This window comes from Antechinus flavipes, chromosome 6 (assembly GCF_016432865.1).
Source record: "Antechinus flavipes isolate AdamAnt ecotype Samford, QLD, Australia chromosome 6, AdamAnt_v2, whole genome shotgun sequence".
Taxonomy (NCBI): Eukaryota; Metazoa; Chordata; class Mammalia; order Dasyuromorphia; family Dasyuridae; genus Antechinus; species Antechinus flavipes.
In genome coordinates this window covers 3,060,684-3,083,940 of record NC_067403.1, presented here as the reverse complement: position 1 = coordinate 3,083,940, position 23,257 = coordinate 3,060,684, and the positions used below count along the sequence as shown (strand labels likewise).

The 23,257-nt window shown below is 45.4% G+C and overlaps 1 protein-coding gene across 5 annotated transcripts in view; it reads left to right on the top strand.

Annotated features, from left to right (window-relative positions):
- Positions 1–23,257, top strand: part of SLC2A9 (solute carrier family 2 member 9) — a 211,218-nt gene that overhangs the window by 57,184 nt on the left and 130,777 nt on the right. For all 5 annotated transcript variants that reach the window (XR_007948444.1, XM_051966635.1, XM_051966634.1 and 2 more), the window contains one exon: positions 3,044–3,176. Coding sequence is in view for 4 of the 5 variants with exons in the window: in XM_051966635.1 (XP_051822595.1) it covers positions 3,044–3,176 (133 nt within the window). In the remaining variant the exon portion in view is untranslated. The remainder of the gene's footprint in view (positions 1–3,043; positions 3,177–23,257) is intronic.

Sequence of the window (23,257 nt, the reverse complement as noted above, 5' to 3'; positions counted from 1 at the left end):
AGTGAGCCCCTTTTACAGGCTCAGAGAAGAGAACTTCTGCCCCAGTTTGGCAGATGGGCAGAACCAGAATTCAAACCCAAAGGTCCTGGTTCCCGGGCATGGGAGTGTTCAGACTATATTTGCCTGTCCTGTGCACAATCCCGTGCAGATTGCAATCGTCTCTGCTCGATATTCCTACCGTGAAGGAAACACAGTACGGACGTCATCGCCCATGTTTACAATCCTCTTTTAACCGAGAGTTTACAAAGCGCTTACAGCTGTCTCCTTTGTCGGCTGGTGCAGACAAGAACCCCGAGCGGGAGAATGGTGGGCCGAACATGCCAGGCCGGCTCTGCCCTCCGTTGCCTGGGCCTCGGTTTCCTGCCTGGGCAAGCGTACGGGCTTCATCTCTAACAGTCGGTGACTTTATGCACGTTTCCTCCCAATCCACACTGGCTCTTAGCACAGGGCCTTGGAATGCCTGGATGTGGAATCGGGTTTTCCGGGTGTTGCCCCCGGATCTGTCCTCCACTTCCAGGGGCGTTGGCCAGGGCTCCGAACGGGAGGAAAATCATCAGCAGATCATTAAGAGCCCTTCCAACACCATGTTCTTTGGGTCTCATCACAGATCCTAAAGGCTTCACTGCTCTTAGAGAAGACACTTCGTGCCTCTGTCCTGCTGGCTAAAGGCCATTTTCCAACTCGACTCTACTCAAGAAATGAAGGTTGGGGACGACTAGAGCAGAGGTGGTGAGAGCCGGCAGAAGGCATTTTCCCGAATTGGCCCCCTCCCTTTGTTTTACAGAAACACCTGTGGGGGAAATAGATTCTGCAAGGTCAATGGTAGAATGCCAAGTGAGCATTTGAACCCGAACCTTTGGATTCCAAATCTAGCAGTTCTTCTATTTCACTCGAGCCGTAGGTACCGACCAGGTGTCCAACAGCGTGCTTGGGAAAGGGAAGGGTAACAGAGAAGGGCCCAGAGAGCCATAAAGTCTCGAGCTGGAAGGGCTTTGTCATCTCTGCCATTGAACACAAGCCTTCTTGTGTTCCCGGAAAGGAAACTGAGGTTTTAAGAAGGAAGGTGAATCACCCCAGATTTACGTGACAATCAGACTGGGATTAGAACCTGGACCTTGTGTGCTTCCAGTTCACCACGGAGGATATTCCCAAAGTCTCAGTGCCCGGTCTGGTTGCTAACGCTTACACTGACCCGAGCTTTCAGAAACGTCCTCCTTCCTGCGTCCGTGTAATGGTGCGCTTTGCTGCATGCTGGGAGAGAAACCAGATGGGTCACACACACGGACGCCCGTCATAGAACTCGAGTCCGGTACCGGCATAAGGCAACGGCTCGGTGCGCTCTGAGGGAAGTGCTGGCCAGGGTAGATAGGAGCTGCCAGGCAGAAGTGAGGAGGGAAGGGATTACCAACAGAGAACCCCGAGCAGGAGGAGCACGAGTCTCCTCCGGGACGGAGAGCCACTGAGAAGAGCTGGAGCTGAATTCGAGGAGATGCTGCCCAGGCGTCCCGAGGGAAGCTCTCGGGCCTTCTCCCCATCAGGCACTGCTTCTACCACCTTGTGGAGGGTCGCACGAGCCAGACTTGTGAAGACCTTAGCTTTAGACTAAAGCACTAGTGGGTGCCCTCCAGAGCTGACGTCCTGCCCCGCAGGGTATATAGGCTTCACGCTTGGCAAACCCTGGGCCTTCCTGCTTAGTCTGTGGGTGACGGGTGATAGGCGTGAAGTCAGGCTGCCTCAGGTCGCCGAAGCGGACGTGGTCAGTCTGTATCCCCAGCGTCAGGGACGGCCGCGGAGGAGCCCAGCCCCTTTGTCCTGAGCAGCTGCATCCCGGCCCGTGGGAGTCGGAGGCGCCAGCTGCCCTCTGCCGAGCATCAAGAAGGCGGATCAGTGGGCATGGCTGGGCCGCCTGCCTACATGCCTGTGCGGAGGGGAGGCTTCTGCAGGACTGGAACTCGGATCTTCCCGTCTCTGCGTCTCATGCTGTAGACACGGGGTCCAAAGTCAAAAGAGAATCCACCTGGGAAGAACGCCTCCCCCGCCTCCCTTGCCCTGCTCTGCTCAGGTTGTGGCTCCCTCCTGACTCCCATGTGGTGGGAACCTGATAAACGTGAGCCTGAGTGACTGAACGCAGAACATGGGGAGGGGTCGGGTTGGTGCTCCGGGTCCCCAGCCATAATCTTTCTCTCTGAACCCCACACAGTGCACACCATCTGTAAAAACAGAGAGGTGTTCTAAAACCAGTCCGGCTTTAGCCCGCCGTACTTAAGGCACAGGGGCCGGCCCAAGATAATTATGTGATGATCACCTGGGATGGACTCGGCTCTTCTCAGCAAGGCAGTGATCCAAGGCAATCCCAATAGACTTGGGATGGAGAGAGCGAGCTATGGAGGCTGTGTGGGGAGGAAAGGGCAGTATTTTCACCTTTTTTTGTTTCTTTCTCATTTTTTTCCCCTTTTGGTCAGATCTATTTTGCACAACATGACAAATATGGAAATATGTTTAAAAGGATTGTACGTGTTTAATCAGTCTAGGGGAGGAGGAAGAGGGCGGGGGGGGGTGGCGAAGAAAATGTGGAGCTCAAGGTTTTGCAGATGAACGAATTTGGACAATAAAATACTATTAAAATACTATTAATATTAAAAAGAAAATGAATGTTGATTTTTACACGTATTTGGGAAATATTTAAAGTAAAGAACATACATCTTTAATTAAAAAGACTGCAGTATTCTCATATGGGAAATCGAGATAGAAGCTTGGGTTACCAGCCTCCCGGAGGAATGAGAAAAGGACGATGTAATACCCACAGTGCCATGTAAATGGTATCCTTTACCCATTGTGCAGATGAACAAATTGGAATTGAGAAAGGTGAAGAGCTCCACTGTAGACCGCGAGCTGCCCTTGGCTGACGGGGTGGCTGGGGCGTGCGGCAGTTGTGGCAGCTGGTCCAAGGAAGGAGCAGGGCACGCGGCTCCCCACCCTCAGCCCGAGTTTTCCAGTGGTGCCCGAGGGACAAGTCCCACTAACATCTGAGCTTTGTTCCTAGGAGTCCCTGTGGCCTTACCTGTTTGGCGTGATTGTGGTTCCCGCCTCCATCCAACTCGTGAGCCTCCCGTTCCTGCCAGAGTCCCCACGCTATCTGCTCTTTGAAAAGCACGATCAGGAAGGAGCATGTAAAGGTACGCCTGCTTGGGCCACATGTCGGGCTGGGGGCCGGGGCTCGTGGGGGCCGGCGTGGAGCGGGCGCGCTTGTGCGTCTCTCCAGCTCCCGGCTCATTTCGGCCTTTGCCGATGGCTTTGGCGATGACTACGGAGGTGTAGGGAGCACAAACACGTAGCGGGTACCCAGGGAAATGTGGCAAGGGCGAAAATGGATTTCTCTGGCCATCTCTGATCGCATTTGCCTTCAGTCCTGGTTATTAGATAAGAAGCTCTCCTCCTGCTCCTCTCCCTCGCACTCTTCCTCAGTGATGGTTTCCCTGGCACATGAGGCCCCAGCCGCCCATGCTGGTGCCCCATGCTGGCCTCTTTGCTCAGATATCGGGACCTTATTTCTCTTCCTTTCATGCTGTAACCCGCGGTCTTTGTGGCCATCTCTGGCCCTCTCTTTTTCTCCCCGTTTTTATGCCAGCCTTTTTTCACCCGAAGCACAGGCCCTTCTGGCATCCTTGTCTCCTCAGGCTCACGTCCATTCTCCGCCGTTTGCCTTCTTCTGACTCTGCTGGAAGCTTTTCTTGCTCCTCGAACGCTGAGCACTCACTGGGCCCGGCTCTGGCTTTGCCCCGTGGGTGGCTGTTGCGTCCCCTCCTCTCCCCCAAGTCGTGTTACAAGCTGCTTAGGTTTTCCCTCTGGGTCCCCAGCACGCCCAGGATGCTGGTGCACAATGCCTGCCAACTCAAATGGACCACGACAAGTTACTGTGGCTTGGTAGAATAGAACAAGCGCTGGATCTCCCCCCAGACTTGGCTATTAACTGAGCAACTGGGAAGAAGGGATTAACCAGCCCTCCCCCCAGCTTCTGTCTCTGAACAGCAGCACGGGTCCTGATTACTTCAGAGAGTAGTTAGGAGGAGAACACCATAGCCTTGATGGCAAAGCTCACCGAGACCCCAGGAACCCACGGGGCTCACTTAGGTGCCCTCGATTCCAAAGTGCCCTGGAAAAGCTTGAGGAAGAAACCCACAGGAGACCCCCTCCTGGTAAAATTCAAGCTGGCCCCCTCAAGGACCCTTGTCCCTTAAAGGCTCCAGCTGTCTGCCTGTGTAATTTGTACTTGCCTCAGATGCCCATCAAAACCTGGACTGCCTATCCTATACTGCCCAGAAGGGCCCACGCCAAGCTCAGCTCAGATTCCCTCCCATGGCCCAGCTCCAGGCCCAGCACCAGGCTTCTATCCAACTGGAGCAGCAGCTCTGGATCTAGACTGCTCAAATGCTGCAGCACCTAGAATGTGGGATGAAGGGGCCTAGAGGGAAAGTGAACACCTGGACTGTGGGAGATGAGGGCCGCTGGGTCTGACTTATTTTACAAATGAGCAAACTGAGGCCGACCCAATGCTCCGGGGGGGCAGCGCGAGCAGGTGCAGGCGTGGCCACGTGGTGTTCTCAGGCCAGGCGCTGCCCCTTCTTCCTCCTCCGCCCGGCAGCCTTGGTGCAGCCTGCTACCCTCTCAACTTTTAGGCAGCCATTCGAAATCTCTGGTTCCATGGACCCCCCCCCCCCCCCGACACCACCAGGATCACTAGAAACACACTGCTGCCATGGCACCCCAAAGGTGCTTCTGCAGGCCCAGAGACGGTTTCCACAGTCATGGATCAAAACGTAAACATGAGCAGATCATGATTTGCCAGAGCCAAAGAATATATATATTTTTAAAGCATCCAACATGTTTTTGTTTTAATTTTTATGCTTTCAAAGAATGGTTGGACCTTGTTAAGGTGGTGTCATGGAAAACTCCCGGACTTGGAGCCAGAAGAGGCCTGTGTTCTGAGCTCTACCATTCCTTCTCTCTATGATTGTCCAAGCTTTTACTTCCTTTGCTATGAAAGGGGGGGTCATGAGGTGAGGTGAGCTTTATGCCTCTCAGGGAATCGAAGAGATACTTCTTGGGAGACCGTCTTTGCGGCCCGTGAGGGGATGGAGTCCAGTGTCAGATCGTTGTAGTCATCGTAGTCGAGTGTTTTGAGCGAGTTCTTGCTTATGTGCGCTGGCGACCCGTAGCGATGGATTTTTCAACTCACCGCAGGACACTGAGAATTGTGATTCAGCCAATCAAACAAGCATAAGATACCATGCTAAGTTCTGGAGATACAGAGATAAAAACAAAACAGTCCTTGGCTTCAGGGGCTTCCACTCCCCCGACGCACGATATAACCGACCCCATAGAGGAGCTTTCAAGCCCAGTCCATCCTAAAGCACCGATCAGATTCAGCAGCGCATCGCCAACCGATCAAGTGTCTGTGAAGTCCCATGAAATGTCAAGGGAGAAGTCAAATTAAAACTGAAGGAACAGAAAAGAGAAATCGAAAGGTTCCACCAAGAAAGGAAAGACACCAATGAGTTACTGAGAGCTTCATCGCTCTTGGACTTTCAAAAAAAAAGGGGGGGGGCGGGGTTGGCTGCCCGGGACCGAGTGAACAGACAAAACCCCCATCCAGAGAGCCCGCTTGCCAGGCCGACCGAAGCTTGCCAAAGGGGGCGAGCTGGGGTGGGCGTGGGGGGACGAAGGGCGCTCCGAGAAATAATAGCACAGTGGACAATTTTAACAAGATGAGAAAAGCTGGCTGAGTTGAAGCGGTTTCTTGAAAGCAGAAGAGAATAGTGTTATTGGGAAGCTGAGGTTACTAATGCTATGGCCTCTCAAGACGTGGAAGAATAATTCTGAACCGTGCGCAAGAACTTGCAGTCAGTTCTTGTATTAAACACCGCTCCCGTGGCCAGCCTGCACGTGGTAATGAAAAGAGAATGAGGGAATCAGGGAAATGGGAAATTGTGTTTCTGGCCTAGGTAGGGGGATATCTCCTCCACTGCAGAGTTAAAACCGTAAAAATAAAAATGTTTGTTCCCCGTGGAAACGTAGAAATATTTATTAAGTGCTAGGTGCAGAGATCTGCACTGGGCAAACGTTAGGGGGTGGTAAAAAGGAAAACCATCTTGTGTCGGTTATAAAGAACCTAGAACCAAACATGGAAGGTGAGTCACATGTCTACAGCAATCGGGAGCATGAGAGGAGTACACAGGGCTCTTGGAGGTGTGGGGTGATCGGAGAGGGCTTCCCGAAGGAGGCGGCCTCTGGGCTGGACATTCAGAAGAGATTCACAGCTCAGGAGGAACACGAGGGCTCCTCTGGCCCCACGCTCGCACGTAACACTTGGCCAAACTGAGGGTCACGGGATTTTAAATCCAGTTCTCAGATTCCCGCGGGGCCTAAACACCGCAGTACAAAATAAGTCATATGCACATCCATTGTCAGGATGTCCAAAGGAAGTGTGCGATGACTTATTAAACTGATCCAGGAAAATATTGAGACAGAGCAGGGAGTGTCCTAGCGGACCCTGAAGGGTATGAGCCGAGACACAGAGAGGGAGATATGGGACCTGCACAGAGAACGGCAGAGTCGTCTTATTTAGCTGGAGGGCTAAAGGAGGAGTATGAGATAAAGCTGGGAGCGGCGCTCCAGGGCCTGGGAGGTTAGCCTTTGTTTCAGTAGGTGGCAGGGAACCTTACGGTGCAAGGACACGCACGTATGCTGACTAATTATGAAGCTACGGTAAGCTTGGCTTCCATGTTCTCACGTGCAAGTATTTAAGTGTCTGCTGCACGTGCAGAAACATGCTCGCCGCCACAGAACGCAAAGAATAAGAGATCCGCGCCTGCGTTTGAAGTTTGTCCGTGCGCTCAGTTAAGGGTTTGGAAGAAGGGGAATAAGCAGTCACTAAGCACCTACCGTGTGCCAAGCGCCACGCTAAGGGCTTTAAAAAATCTTGCATTGGATCCTCACAACAACCCTGTGAGGAAGGTGCTTTCCCTGGGGCCTCTGGGCTGGATCTGGCCACAAGCGACTGCTGGGGTGGAGGCTCAGAAGGGGCCCCAGCTGGATGCTTGGCGAAGTATCACACCACCAGCCTCGGGCTCCACTCGGTTCCCCGCTCCTCGTTCAGTCCTTTGGCCGAGCCCCTGCTGGGCTTCTGTGTCTCTGCACCTCCCTTCCAGCCGAGGCAAACTTCTGCTTTTCCATGGAAAAGCAGACTCGCGCAGCTCTGGTGGTCCTAATTAGTGATTGATTATTTGGGTCTAGGCCAGGGCTTCTTAAACTTTTTCCACTCATGACCCCAGGTATATCGGTATATACAATAGATATACACATCAAACATTTACTAATAATAAATCATAATTCTGTGACCCCCGCATTCAGTTACAGGACCCCACGGCGGGGTCTGGAACCACAGTTTGGGATGTTGCGTCCCGGATTGGGGAAACAGCTATCATTGCTTTCTCTCTCACGTATAATTACCGTTTTAGGGAGGGTTGAGGATTTGGGAGGATAGGAGACAATGTGTAGGCCCATATTTCGTCAGTCGCTTGACCATCACTGCTCTCTCTTAACAGAACTTGACAGACTTTCAATTTGTTTAAGGGAAGAACCGCTATGATCATGTAAACATTGGCTAATATAACCCCCGAGTTCTCTAACAAAGATATATTGAGAGACAAAGAGAGAGAGAGAAATGGACTGAGATGGAGGAAGAGGAAGTGGGAAAAGAGGAGGATGGGGAGAAGAAAGTAGAGGAGAAGGGAAGGGTCAGAGACAGACAGTATTTCTTGCGCTGGAGCTACATGGCCAGTAGCTCAACAACAGATGCAAAAAGTCAGTTTAAGTTGAGACCTACCAAACGGATAGACCATCAACAGTTTCTTATCTCTCAAAATGATTTCCCTGTAACCCAGCAGAGATTCTGAGTAATACCCAAATGGGAGGCTATTTGTTTCTGAAATGAGAAGAGGAAGCAGAATCAAGGAGCGGTTCCTCTCGGATAAAAAGAAGGAAAAAGAATGAGTCAAGTCAAAGGGAGAGGCCCGTGACGAGCTGGGTCTCGAGGCTCCCATCGATCCAGTCTTGTTGGGTCTCCCTCGCCTGGGAATCTTCTTCCTTTCCAGAACTCAGGCCCACTCAGCTCCTCCCTCTCGAGGGCTCGAGGACTGCCCGCTTGCTGGGGTCCTTCTCGTCAATAACCCAGCCAACATGACACGTGGGGAATCAGAGTTGAGTCAAGGAGGTCTTAAACCCCCCAGTCCGTAACTCATCACAGACCTGTTCTTTCGGCACGGAACTACCATTCCGGCTGGAGGTTAATTAAGCGAGAGCCAAGCGGTCCTCTCTGTCTCCGTTCCGAATATCAAAGTATTTGGGCATCCATTGTCAACTGCCATTGGTATTGCCAAGGATAACTGGACAGGTGAGTCCCTAACACAGAGTGTTAAGTGAAGGTGCAGGTATAAATGTGAATCTAGAAGGTGTGCCTTGTATCTCAATAGGCAATATGAATCGGGCCAAGGTTTGATTTTATTTTGGTTACAATGAACCTGCTCATTTTTAAAATGGTAGTCAAATTTAACCTTATGCTTGGTTGAAAGTGGAAGAAAAAAGTCCTGGGCCCGGGTGGTCCTGCAGCAGTCGATCCAGCTCTCACGCCTTCCTCCATTTTGTAGAAGAGGAAAATAAACATCAGAGAGGATACTTGCCAAATACTAGGCAGGAACCGGGAGAAGCAGGCTTGGAACTCAGACCTTTCGACTTCAGTCTACTCTGCGCAGTCTCATAATCATTGGCTCTTGGAAGGACTCGACTTCCTGGGACAGGAGAAGGGAAGCGCGCTAAGAGTAAAAGCTTCGAAGGGGAGGCTGCTCTATTAATGGAGACGACTCTCACCCTGGAAATTCCCCAAATTGATAAAATCACAAGTGCAGATCTCACACTCTTCATAAAACCCCCAAATCAAGTTATCCTTCTGCTTCTGGAAGTAGAACGAATCATTTTGTGTGTGTGTGTGCCCCGTCGGCCCTAGTCGGCCCTCCTCCGGTCCGTGTTTCACGGCGAAGGATAACGGGCTTTCTTCCAGGAAAGCACTCAGTTTTGTCCCAAAGGATGGTGGCAGTGCCAGAGAAGCCAGTCGTGGCTTCGGCTCTTCCAGAACAGTCACTTTCCAGGACAGAGCTGCAAAAAACCAGTCAATCTTCTCTGGCCCCCTCCTTCCCCCTCACACCAATTGGGGATCAAAAGATGGAGAACATGAAAACTCTAAAGGGTCCAGAGAAATCTAGGGTCTCATATTAACGTGCCTGGCGGGGACCCCGAGATCTTAGAATGCAAAAATGTGCAAAAGTAGCAGACACAGCTCGTCCTGTTGCGGGCATGTAATGAAACATGAGATCCGCTCGGTTCAATGTTTTATGAGACATCCAGCACTAGAGGCTTCACAGGAAAAGCAGAATGGGGGGGTTAAGTGCCCCACGCTTGCAGCACGGTAATTAAGTTGGACTTGCTACTTCCCCTTGGGAAATACCCTTTAAATGTCAACTGCCATTGGTATTGCCAAGGATAACTGGACAGGTGAGTCCCTAACACAGAGTGTTAAGTGAAGGTGCAGGTATAAATGTGAATCTAGAAGGTGTGCCTTGTATCTCAATAGGCAATATGAATCGGGCCAAGGTTTGATTTTATTTTGGTTACAATGAACCTGCTCATTTTTAAAATGGGAGTCAAATTTAACTTTATGCTTGGTTGAAAGTGGAAGAAAAAAGTCCTGGGCCCGGGTGGTCCTGCAGCAGTCGATCCAGCTCTTTGCTGAGTCCCCCCAGTGCTCCAGTCCTGAGCTCCTTCACCGTTAACAAACATATCAACTCTTGTTTTCCCAGGGTTTGGGGAAAGTGCCAGCCCGGGAGTTAGGAGACCCGATTTCTTGTACTTGGGCCTGCCACATCATTTCTCCCACTCGCAAAAAGGAAGGAGCCGAATCCTAAGATCTTTAAAGTCTCTTCCAGCTTGAGCGTCCCATGTCCCTGTGGGGGACGATGCAAGGGAGCTCTATTCCTGGAGCCCGGGATGCCTGCTCGTACTCGTTGCCCCTCTCCATGTTCTCGTCTCTGGAGTGAAGGGCACAGACTAGGGAATACTAATGCCTATCGTTCGCAGGACACTTTTACCTACATTCATTACTTCTGATCTTCATACAAATACTGGAAGTTATGTAAGCTGGATGACTATCCCAATTTTAAAGATGAGGAAACTGAGGCTACAGATGCCGAGCCTAGAATCCCACAGTTAATCTGATCTGGGACGGAATTTGAACTCGGGCCTTTGTGACTTCCAGTTCTGTGCTCCACCCGCCGTGCTATCGTCCCTCTTAGTTAAGCTCTCATCCCTCCTTCCTGGCTGCCTTCTGGCTCTCCACGTTTCTTCCCTTCCCTGAATCTCATAACCTGAGTCTTGGAGGGCTGATCATTCCTGCTGTCCCTATACTATATGTTCCTCTAAGTCCCTCTCACTAAATTCCACGGTCAGTGTAAAGATTGTGTCTTATATTGCACTCTGCCCACCGTCCCAGACCTTCAGGGGGTGGGGAAAGGAATAAGCCTTTATATAGCACCTACTATGGTTAGCACTTTGCAAAAATCTCATTTAAGTCTTACTTAAGGAGGTAGGTGCTGTTATTCCCATTTTGCAGATGAGGAAACGGAGGCAAAAAGAGGTTAAGTCACTTGCTCAGTGTCACATAGGTAGCATCTGAGGCCGTATTTGAATCCGGGTCTTGGCCTAGGGCTTGGTGCACTATGCTACTTCCTCACTGCTTCAAGGGACTCGAGCGAGCGTCAGTTGGTCGGCCATTCCTCCAGAAACTCACGTCCTAGAACGTGGTTCTGAGCAGTGGGAGTCTTGAATGTGCTGGAAATACTTATCAGATCAATGGAGACCTGGGCTGAAGCAAAATGACTACTTGAAAATATTTCACAGTTTGGAAATCTGTCATTTCTTTGCCATATGCTACTCTTTCCGCTCAGGTAGACTCCTCCCTCTCCAAAGCACGAGAAATTAAAGTGTCCATGATTTGCTGTGTCCAAACAAAAACCACCCTAGATACGAGCTGCTGCTGAGCCTGGGTGAACTTGACTCGGTGGGATCTGCCAGCAGGCACATCCTGGAAAGAGTTCCAGGCTCGTAGGGTCTGTGGTGGCAGGTGTTCCCACGACAAAGCCTTCCATAATCGAGGGGGTTCTCTCTATACCATGATAGTGGAACAAAACTCCATGATTGTCCAAAGAAAAAACTTTAAAATACAGTATTTTATGGATTCCTTTTCTTTTTCCATTTTCACCATCCCAGTCATTTCTAGAACTAGGTCCTCCCTTTTACCAAAAAAAAAAAATTCGTTAAAAAGTAACTAACAGTTAGCGAGTGTAAGTGTGTATATAGCACCTTCTATCCTCAGAGACCCTCCCTCCTGTTACCTATGGTATGGAGAGTTTTGTTGACTTTGGATTGCTCGAGAGTTTTTTCTTACTTTTAGTGATGGCTGACACTGTGCAAGTTATGCGTTCTTTTGTTTGTTGATTTTATTATGTCTAAGTTTTTACATGTGTGAATTCCTCACACTCATCATTTCCTCCTCCCCAATAATATAGTATGTTCTTATAACACCATGTATTCACCCATTTTCCAGCTGAGAATCACTCATTCTCTACCCTGTGTCCCAAGTCCTCGCCTTCAAAAGCGCTATTATGAATGTTGTAACAGAGGGCCACACGGAGCGTCGACATCAGAGCAGGAGGGTCAGGGGGTTAAGTCCCGCCTGTGACGTGTACTTGACCGTCACAAATGACAATTCATTTCACCAAGTTGGACCACTGGGGACCAGGAGGTGACACTCACAAACGTGTACAACCCCAGAAAGTTCAGATCCGGATTAACTGCTGACCAGTGTTCTGGTTGCTTCTGGGTGGGGAGGGGGCATTCAAAGGGTCTTCACTAAGGAAGCAGGGGATCCTGCAAACATTGCAGTATCTGTGATGGGCTAACATGGACCGAATGTGGAAAGGGATGTTGCAACCAGTGGCGCACTACTAGGGCAATAGTGGTATCATCAGGGCACTGGAATGCCCTCTAAATATCATTGAACGATCAAGAAATGGCATGGGAAATTGCTCTAGCTTCCTCCCGAGAGCCAGCCTTAAACATGCAATTTAGTTGACTTTGGGACTTTTAACCTCAGTTTTTTCTCCTAGTTGATCTCCCTAATAAGCCTGGGACCTCGAGTCTGGACACATACGATCATCACTTCCATTTTCCAGATGAAGCCCGAAGTGGGAAGTGGGGGTGTCCCCAATGTTGTGCAGGAAGCGAATGGCAGAGCACAGAAAAGGATGTTCTAGTGCCCAGTTTGGCACTCTTTCCATCATGTCTCGTTGCCCAAAGTAGTGGTATCGATAAGCCAGTCACCTGCCCACCCTGTGCTAGGGGCGAGAGGCAAATCTACCAAATGGAACCCTCCTGACTCTCAGGGACCTTGTGTTTTATCAACAAAAGGAGATCAGGAAATCGCTTAAGGGAGCCATGAGGAATCGATAATGGAGATGGGGAGATCGGACTCTGTGCACATGGGTGGGCTGACTTGAGCACACCATTAGATGCCCGAACTCCAGAGAGGGTCCTCTGCTCTTTGTTCCAGGTAGTACAGAGGGAAACCAGAAAGTCGGTATTTTTGGGCTTTGGAGAAACTTTTCAATTTACTCGTAGACTCCCTCAGAGGATCTCTTCTTCTTAATTAATAAACAAACATTTATTAAGCACCTACTATGCTCCAGGAACTCTACTAAGCACCAGGGACCCAAAAGAGGTGAGGGACAGTTCCTGCTCTTAAGGATCTTATGGTCTAATGAAGGAGGCAACATGCAAACCAATTTATCTACAAAGCCAGCTAAATACAGGATAAATGGGAAATAACCAAAAGAGAGAAGGCACTGGAATGAGGAGGATTGGGAAGGCTTCCTGTCCAGGATTGGATCGGGGACTCAGAGGAAGCCGGGGTAGCCAGGAAGTGCACGTGCCGAGGCAGAGCGTCCCAGGCATGGGACGCGGCCAGACAAAGTGCCCCAAGTAGAGAGAGGGGGTGTCGCCGGCGCCCCCAGACCAAACGGTGGGTGCCGGGGAGTAAGGCGTAAGAAGACTGGAAAGATGGGAGGGAGCTAGGTTACGAAGGGCTTTGAATGCCAAGCAGAGAATTTTGTATTTGCTCCCGTGGACAGTAGAAAGCCACCGGAATTCATTGAGTAGACAGGTGACATGACTGGACCTGGGTTTGGGGGAAAATCACTTCAGTGGCTGAAGAAGGCATTGGAATGGGCCCTTGAGGGAGGCTGTTCATCAGCAGGAGGCTGTTGCACATAGTCAAGGGAAAAAGGTGATGGGGATCTGCTTCGGGTTAGGGGAGAGCGCAGAGGTGCCATCAGTAGGACTCTGCAACAATTAGGACTTGAATGTGAGCTGGTGAGGAATCCAGGATGATTCCTAGGTTGTGAATCTGAATGACTGAAGGATGGCATTACCATCTACGGTCACAGGGAAGACAGGAGGCGGGGAGGATTTACAGGAAAAAATACAGAATTCTCTTCTGGGCAGCCTGTGTTCAGATGTCTATTGGGCATCCATCTGGAGAGATCTGAAGGACAGATGGAGGTGTGAGCCTGGAGGGCAGCCGAGGGACAGGGGCAGGACAGGTAAGATTGCAGAATTGTCAGCCAAGGGGCCAGAAAGGGCTAACTGTTCTCTGTGGGCAGTGGGCTTGGGACTCAATCTTCAAGTTTCCCTTCTGTACCTATTCTGGCACCGGGAGGCTTCCCAGATTTCTGTTTTCTCTTACTACAAGGGCATTAACTGAAAGGGTTTAGGACTCTGCCACAATTGGGATGTTGTAGCAGCATGGTAGAAGCCACAAGCATGCTTTTATCATTTGCCCAGTTCTCCTGGTATAATCATTTTGCTCTTCCTAATTCTGGAAACTGGGGAATGGGGCATTGCACCCAGAGCAACTCACTGAGCAAACTGCATTTCGGATTGCCGTGAGGACCCTGGCAACCCCATTAATGATCTGGAGTATGTGAAGCGGTCACTGTCAGAAGGTTTACAGAGGGGCTTCTCTGTTTGAAAGAAGCCTTCCTCTCAGAAGGAAGTCAAGATTGCCTTCATAATGTAGTTCATGAACACCTTGGAGAGCTGCTGCTAATTCTTCAGATCATAACAAACAAAACACGAAGCCCTCAACTCAACTGCTCTCCTTCACACTCCGGGAGCAGTCATTGCAAAAGTGGAAGCTGTGGATCTCAATGACGTTAATAAAGAAAATGAGAGACATCTTGTCAGGGAGAAAACTTCTTCTAGTGAAACGTTTGACGTCCGTCTTGGGTAACATTTTTTTCAGACTTCTGATGGGAGAGGTAGGCCGTGGTGCATCATTGGAACTTTCTGTGTCTCTAAAAAATTCAGTCCTTGGAAAACATTTCTGTGGAACCAGTGGGATTACTACATGAAAATTAAGTCTTTTCCAGACCTCTGTGGCCCAAAGAAGTGGATAGCATGCTTCTGGGAAAGGACAATGGAATTGAATTGGCTTTGACATATGCTAAAATATGGTCAAAATATACCAAGGATATAGCTGCATGGGTTGAGAAAAAAAAAAAAAACTGGGAATTGGAATGTATTAGAAACATTGCAAAAATGGCAGAGGCAACTAAAGTCATCATTGGGCTCCGGGAATTGATGCCATTCCTGGCTTTATTCACAAATTCTTTTGATAATGATTTTGAGAGCAGACAGCTTTCACAACAAACAGCAGTAGCTCTTCAAGGCAACAAATTTGTTCATCCTCTTCTTGGGAGAAAAAGTGAATTGGATAAAGAGAGGAAAGAAATTAAAGAGCTTTGGCAAGGAGAACAGAAGAAAATGCAAGCATCAGAGGCATCTCTCAAAAAGGCAAAACTCTTGTGTATACAATAGCAGAATGAATATGAAAAAGCCAAGTCTTCCATAGTGTGGGCTGACAAGGAGCATCTGAGCTCAAGTAGAGGGATCGGGAGAGAGGCCAGCAAGCAGTTAGAGAAAAAGCGAAGGCTGGAGGAATTAACTTTAGAAAAAGTAGGAAACGCAAATGAACACTACCAAGTTTTTATGATAGATATGAAACATAGGTGAAATGATTTAGATAATTCTAAAAGTACAATGTTTTTTTCTGCTGCTTGCTCAGTTTATTTTTAATTTGTAGAATAAAACAAGCATTTCTATATCATAAGTATAATTTTTAAAAAGATAGTTGCACCCAAACTGCAAATCTATTATGCTAAAGTTACATGAAAATTTCTTTTTTTTCCCCTTTCTCCCCACCCCACTCTGTATCTAATGGTAGTCCATCTCTAAATAAATATACATAAAATTATTCTACATATACTTCTATTTGTAATTTCTTTTTCTGGATGCAGATAGTGTTCTAGTTAATGTGGGTATTTAGAGTAGTCAAAATGACTATTCACTCAAAGTCATTTTAAAAACACTATTGCCGTTATCATATACAATGTTCTCTTGGTTCTGCCTGAGTAGTCAAAATGACTATTCACTCAAAGTCATTTTAAAAACACTATTGCCGTTATCATATACAATGTTCTCTTGGTTCTGCTTATTTCACTCTTCGTTATTTCATCCATGTCTATCCATGTTTTTCTAAGATCATTGAGCTGATCATTTCTTATAGCATAGTAGTATTCCATCACAGTTGTACACTATGACCTGTTCAGCCATTCCCCAATTGCAAGGGATCCCTGAAATTTCTAGTTCTTTGTCAACACAAAGAAGAGTGCTATAGACATCCCATTCACATTCAAAATTATAATCACTATTTGTGAATGTCCCTTCATCTTTATTTTTACTCACTATTTTCTTTCTCAGCTTTATCCCTGTTGCCTCATCTTCTCCCCCACCTTCCTATGCCCCCACTTCAATTCCCTCTTTCTACTCCCACAATCTTAATTCAGACCCCCCTCTAAAAGTCTCTCTCTACTTTGTCCCATTTTCTCATCTCTCTACATTATTTGGAAGACTTCTGCATCTTTCCAGATATACATGCAATTTCCTTGTCAATCTAGATAAGAGTAAGGTTCCAATATTACCAACTCTTTGCCCCCACCTATTTCCTCTCTATCAGTTCCTCCTTTCATGGGCCAACTTTAAAATTTAATTGCTCCCTTTTACTTTTTGCGATCCAGTTTGTTTTTTAGAATCACCCTCATCATACACCATCCAGCCCCAACTTTTCTTTCAAACTACCTTAGTAATAAGGAGTCTAAAAAATTCAAGAGACATCATTTCTGGGTCATTTAATAATAATGTCAGCATTAATAAATGGACCCAAAGCACTTTTCAGGTGCCAAAGGCCATCTTAGCAGCATGCTCATGGCTTACGTGCCCATGGAAGAGGAGTGATTATGAGAGTTGCAATCAATTCTGATTAGGTTAACTATTAAAGAGAGTTGGACTTCACAAAGATAAGTGAGCTCTTTCCAGTGAGGGGCTGAGCATGACACCATGTCATTCTTGGACAGAGAAACTATCCCTATATCCAGACCACCCCTTAAGCCTTGGGCAATCTAGACCAAGAATCTCTCTTCCCCACTCAAGCCTGAGCTAGTTGGGGAGAGTAGCAATACCCAGAATGAAGAGACTGTTAATTCTATCTTATAGCAGTCCTGTCCTTGAGACACTGGACAAGGAAACAGGCCAGGGAAACAAAAAACTTAAGTCTCCCCAATGTTAATACTTGACTATTAATGAGAGAGAAATAATCATGTCTCTCAGTAATATTGACAGTTTTAAGAACACTGATAACATTTTCACATATATAATAAGTAAACAATTTGATCTTAATTGAATGTCTTCTAACCAGTCTTTAATGGTTTTCTTTTATTTCTTCTGGATCTTTTGTATCAAATTTTTCATTGAGTTCTGGTCTTTGTTACAAATATCCAAATGTCTTTCAGCTTGTCCAATGTCTGATCTTTTTTCATTCAAGATTGTACTTAACTTTACTGTATCTTATTCTTGGACTCAACTCCCACTTTTCTACTCTTTGAAATAAAATTTCCAAGATCTACAGTCTTTTAAGGTAGAAGTTGCTACATCTTGTGAAATCCTAATCGTATGTCCATAGTATTTAATTTTTGCAATAATTTTCCCTTTAACTGGGGAATTTTGAAAATTGACTGATATTCCTGTAAATTTTCCTCCTGAGATCTCTTTCAGGTGGTGAACAGGCAATTTTTTTTCCTATTTCTACTTTACCTTCTAGAATTTTCAGGGCAATTTTTCTTAATCATTTCTTGCAATATTGTATCTATGGGTTTTTTTTTTTTTTTTGGTCATAACTTTCAGCTATTATCTTTCCTCAATCTGTTTTCCAGATCAGTTTTTTTCTGAAGAAAATTCTCTTCTATTTGTTGTAGCTTTATTATTTCCTGGTGCCTTAATATTGTCATTTGATTCTTCTTTCCAACTATATTTTCAGGGAGTTATTTTCTTCCTTAAGACTTTGGACCTTTTTTCAATTTGATAAACTTGTTTTTCATAATTTTTTTAGAACTGCTAATATTTTTTCTAATTTGTTTCTCTTGTTTTTTAAATTTCTTTTTAAGTTCTTCTAAGAACTCTTTGGGTCTTATGACATTTGATGTTACTCTTTGGGGTAGAAGTGTTCTTTTATTTCACTCTCTCTGAATATGAACTCAGATCTTCTGTTATATCAAAGTAACTATCAGTGGTTAATTTCTTTTTCTCCTTTGCTCAGTCATTCTTTTTATTTTGTTTCATTTTATTTTTAATATAATCAAATTTGAATCCCAAGTTGTGGGTAATGTTACCCTCGGCCCCAGTGTTTCTGATTTTCTGTATTTTCTGAATTCTGTCCAGGGCTCAACCTCAAGGATTCCTCTCCTTTCCTACATCGCCATTAGGACCCCCAGTCATGCTGCCCCAAAATGTTCTTGTTCCCAGAAGTACCACATTCATATACGCTCAGTGCTCCTATCCACGACCAAGGGTCTGGTCAGCACTGCTAGGCTCACACGGATAGTCTCTGGAAATAGTTGAGGGGAAGGAGGGAGGGAGACCTTCAGTCTTTCCCTCCTCAGCAATCTTTCCTCACATCTAAGTTGGTGAAGTAAAAGTCCTCGCCTGCTTTCCAATGAAGCCGTTTGTTGACCCAGTGGATTTGGCCAGGACGGGGTCTGTGTACTGAATTATTCACTCAGGCCCAACCCTCGGCCTCCAGAGGCTCTTTTATTTTTGCTGCTCTGCATTCATTCTGTGGCGATTTTCGGGAGTTTTTGGGAGGAAATCTGGAGAGCCTGGAAATTTCTGATCAGCTCCCTCATTTTCCCAGACTCTCCCCAAAAGCGAAATTTGGAGACAACTCTGTGAACTTGTTTTCCAGTGTGATCTAACTCTTAAAGCTGCAGCGGTTAAGCTCCACGGACGCAATCTAGGCAGGTTGTCTCTCTTCCTGTTAACTACGAGTATCTCTGTGAGAATGCCAAGTTATATGACCCCAGGTGAAAGTTTGAAGAATTTGTGAAGGCAAAAACTTCATCCAAGGATCTAGTTCTTTGGAAAATTCAAAAATCGATGAACTTTTCAATAGGAGATCAACAAATAATCCACATAGATCACATGGAAATGTCTTTCAGAACTCCAGAGACTATCCACTTCATTCGTTAGAGGATATTGCAGGTTTGTTTACCATCCTGTAAAACTGGAGATAAAGAGGCCCTATAAAAGCACTGATATCCCAGTGGTCAGGGGGACCCTTCCCCCTTCAGATCATGATTAGTTGGTAATCAAGGTAGTGCAATGTGAAGGACAAGAACGGAGGCCTTCAGATGCTCCTGTTGCCAGGCTAGGAAATTTTAATGCAGGTTTCTTCAGACACCATCAATGGGGACTAGGTCTTCTGCTGATGACCCAGATGAAAGAAAATCACCTTCTTTTTCTGAGACTGGCTTAAATGAGCATGTGCCTGAAATTACCAAGTCCCCTGACTATTTAGAAATGCCCTCAAGTCAAAAGTTATGACAGCTGAAGACTCCATCCAAATGCAGGGATCCTGAGAGTTTAGTCATATTGCATGAAGCAGAATGTGTGGCGTGCTCCTTTGCTTGTCACAAAACTTGTTTGGAAGCCTTGGTCATTCAATGTGGGCACAAGAAACTTCATGGAAAGTTACGTTTATTTGGTGTGGAATTTGCTCCCGTTGCTAAAAATACCCCTGGTGGCAAGCCCCTCATTATTAGAAAATAATGTACCTCAGACTTCGAAAGCCAAGCCTTGGATATGCAGGGTATCCTGCCATGTGAATGGAACTAAAAACAGAGTCAAAATACTCAGCAAGTAAGGAAAAACCAAAATGGTGAATTAGAACCCCCCTGAGCTCTCCCCAGAACCTCTCCAAACACCTTTAAATCATGCCCTAAAACAAATTTTTGAGCGGCAGATCCCACAAAAGGGTGGGATGGAACCATTTCTTAGCCCAACACACCTTAGAAGGTTAGAAGGAAAGGTCTATCACACTGTAGTGAGAGCAAGGCCCATGAGTGCAGACTGGGCCCCAGCAAACCAGGAGCAAGCCTTGAGAGCCACTGAAGCAGCAGGAACAGCAGCGGCTGGCTCCCAGATGGGAAGAGGATCCAAGAACTAGAGAGAAGGAGATTACAGAGAAGACTCTTTTGTTTTGCCTGCTCTGCCTTCAAGGTCACAGTTCTGGCTGGAGAGGCCACAGTCAGGAGGAGCACCAGCACTCCAGAGCTCGCAGCCCCAGGGGAGCGGAAACCCTCCTCACAGTTCTAAGGCAGAAAAGAGTGCCTCTGGTCATCCACAGACCGGAACATCAGCCAGGAGCGTAGTAAACATACCACTCCTAGACCATACCACCTTGGAAGAACTGAAAACTTGAAGGTCCCTTCTGAAAACAGGTACACAAAAACCTTGAAGCTTGGGACAGTGCACCCTCCACCCTACAAGCAGAGCCCCGCTCCACCTTAATAGTTAATAGTCAAGAAATAGGGTGGGAAAATGAAATGACAGAAAAAAAAATTCTGAGTACAGAAAGTTTGGTGGTGATAATATCCAAACACATGCTAAGAAGAAGATAAACGTCAAAACTCCTACACATCCAAAGCCTCCCAAAAAGTATGAACTGGTCTCAGGATGTGGAAGAACTCAAATGGGATTTTGAAAATCAAGTCTAGAGAGGAGATATTGAGAAGAGAAATGAAAGTGATGCAAAAAATCATGAAAAAAAGTGCACAGATTGGTTTTTTTTTTTTAAAGAAGGCATCCACCCCCAAAATTTAAAATAATATTTTTAAAAAAACAGACTAGGCCAAATGGTTAAATCCAGTGAGAAGAATGCCTTGAAAAGCTGAATTGGCCAAAAGGAAAAGAAGTGTAAAAGATCATTGAAGAAAATAATTCCTTAAAAATTAGAATTGAGTAAGTAGAAGTTAAAGACTCTATGAGACATTAAAAAACAAAACACAATGAAAAGGATGAAGAAATAGAAGACAAGGTAAAATATCTCATTGGAAAACAACTGGCCTGGAAAAAAAGGAGAGAATTTAAAAATTATTGGGACTTCCTAAAAGCTATGATTAAAAAAAAAAAAAAAAAAGAGCCTAGGCACCATCTTTCAGGAAATTATCAAAGAAAAACTTCCCTGATATTCTAGGACCAGAAATCAAAAGAATTCCTAGATCACCTCCTAAAAGAAATCCCGACATGAAAACTCCCAGGAATATCATAAGCAAACTCCAAAGCTCCAAGATAAAGGAGAAAAATATTGCTAGGAGACAGAAAGAAACGATTCAAGTATCATGCAGCCACAGCCATCATGCACACACACAAGATTTAGCAGCTTCTACATTAAGGACTGGAGAAGTTGGAAGATGATGTTCCGAAGGGCAAAGGAGCTAGGATTGCAGCCAAGACTCACCTACCCAGCAAAACTATAATCCTTCGGGGAGAAAAATGGATATTCATTGAAATAGAGAACTTTCAAGTGTTCTTGATGAAAGACCAGAGCTAAATAAAAATACAAATACAAGACTCAAGAGAAGGAAGAATCATATGGGACTTCATGAAATCCAGCTCTTTACATTCCTATATGGAAAAATGATTACTTGAAGCTCCTAAGGACTTTATTAGAGCAGTTAGGAGTATATATAGAGGACACAAGTGTGAGTTGAATATGATAAAATATCTCAAAATAAAATTAATGATGAGAAAAAAGGATTTAAGGATTTACTGGGAGAAAGGAAAATGGAGAAACAGAAAGGGGCAAAATATCTCACATGAAAAAGGCAAGAAAGAGCTTTTACTGTGAAGTAGATGTCAGGGAATACATGAATCTTTCTTTAACCAGGATTGGTCCAAAGAGGGAATAACATATACAATCATATACAATTTGCAACATATACAAACCTGTTTTACCCATAGAAAAGCATTTTTGAGGAATAAATGGAGACAGAGAGAGAATAAATGGAGCAGGGAGGATATAATAGAGTGAAATACAGTTAGCAGTCATAACTGAAAAAAATTTGAAGCAAGTTTCTCTGATAAGGACTTCATTTTTCAAATATATAGAGAATTGAGTCAAATTTGTAAAATTAACCATTCCACAGTTGATAAATGATCAAAAATATGAAGTCAGTTTTTAGATAAAAGTAATCAAAACTATCCATATGTGACATAAAAAAATGTTCTACATCATTATTGGAGAAATACAAATGACTACTTCACAACTATTAGATTGGCCAATAGGACAAAAAAGAAAAAAAAATGACAAATGTTTAATGGATGTGGGAAAACCAAAACACTGATGAATTGTTCTTAAGAGTTATGAACTGATCCAGATATGTTCCACTATGTAGAACAATTTGTGACTATGCCCAAGTGCTGTAAAATCATGTATACCCTAATTTAACTTAGAAACTATTACTAGTAGCAATACCATCACTATGTTTGTATCTCAAAAAGGATTTTAAAAGATAGGAAAAGAACCTAGAGGTACAAAAACATTTATAGAAGCTCTTTTCTGGTGGCAAAGGATTGGAAATTTAGGAATTCCCAACAATTGGGAAATAGCTGAACAAATTGTGGTCTATGGTTATGATGGAATACTATTGTGCTCTAAGAGATGATGAGCCAGATGTTCTCAGAAAAACTTGGAAAGACCTATACGAAGTGATGCAAAGTGAAATGAATAGAACCAAGAGAACACTGTACACAATAATGGTCATATATAAGATGATTAATTAAGAATGACTTAGCTCTTCTTAGCAATACAGTGATCCAAGACAGCTCTGAAAGACTAATAACAAAAAATGCTATCCATCCCCAGAGTCTGAATATAAATCAAAACTTACTTTAAAAAAAAACTTTTATTATACTTGGGTTAATTTAGTTTTAGTTTTTTTTTTTTACATGACAATATGGAAATATGACTACCTATGTATAACATTAAATTAATTGCTTGCCTTCTCAACAAGGGGGGTGAGGGAGGGAGAGAATTTAGAACTCACTTTTTAAGATGGATGTTGAAAATGGTTTTTACATGTAATTGGGGAAAATAAAATACTAAATAAATGTTCAAAAAAAATCCTCTGCAAATCCTTTGAAAATGGAAAAGATTTAATAGAATCAACAGTAATTCTCAGCTTATGATATCAGAAATATTCTTAAGTGATATATATCTTCATAAGTTAACAGAACCTTTATTTTTGTTTCTTTATGATGAGCTTATTGGACTTGTCAAATAGAATGTAAATGAAGAATCTAAACAGGCAAACCCTGAAGGCAAAAGGAAAATCAAAGATTTTCTTAAAAAAATAATGTCCCAAACCAAACTTTGATACTATCTAATAACATAGGACATCTGTATAGGGTTGTAGAGCAAACCAAGGAAAACAGTGCTGCCAGAAATGTGGGAATGATCTTTGAACCAACTTTGATCAAGCCTCAGCAGATGCATGTCAGGTTCCCCTTTAGCCCCTGCTGGGGTGGTTTGAAAGGTGGGAGGAAAACCAGGAGAGAAGTGGCGTTCTAAGAGCTAGCATGAAGAAAGCGTCAGGAGGAGATGCTACTCAGCAGGCTCCCAGCCTCCCTCGAGGTCGAGGGC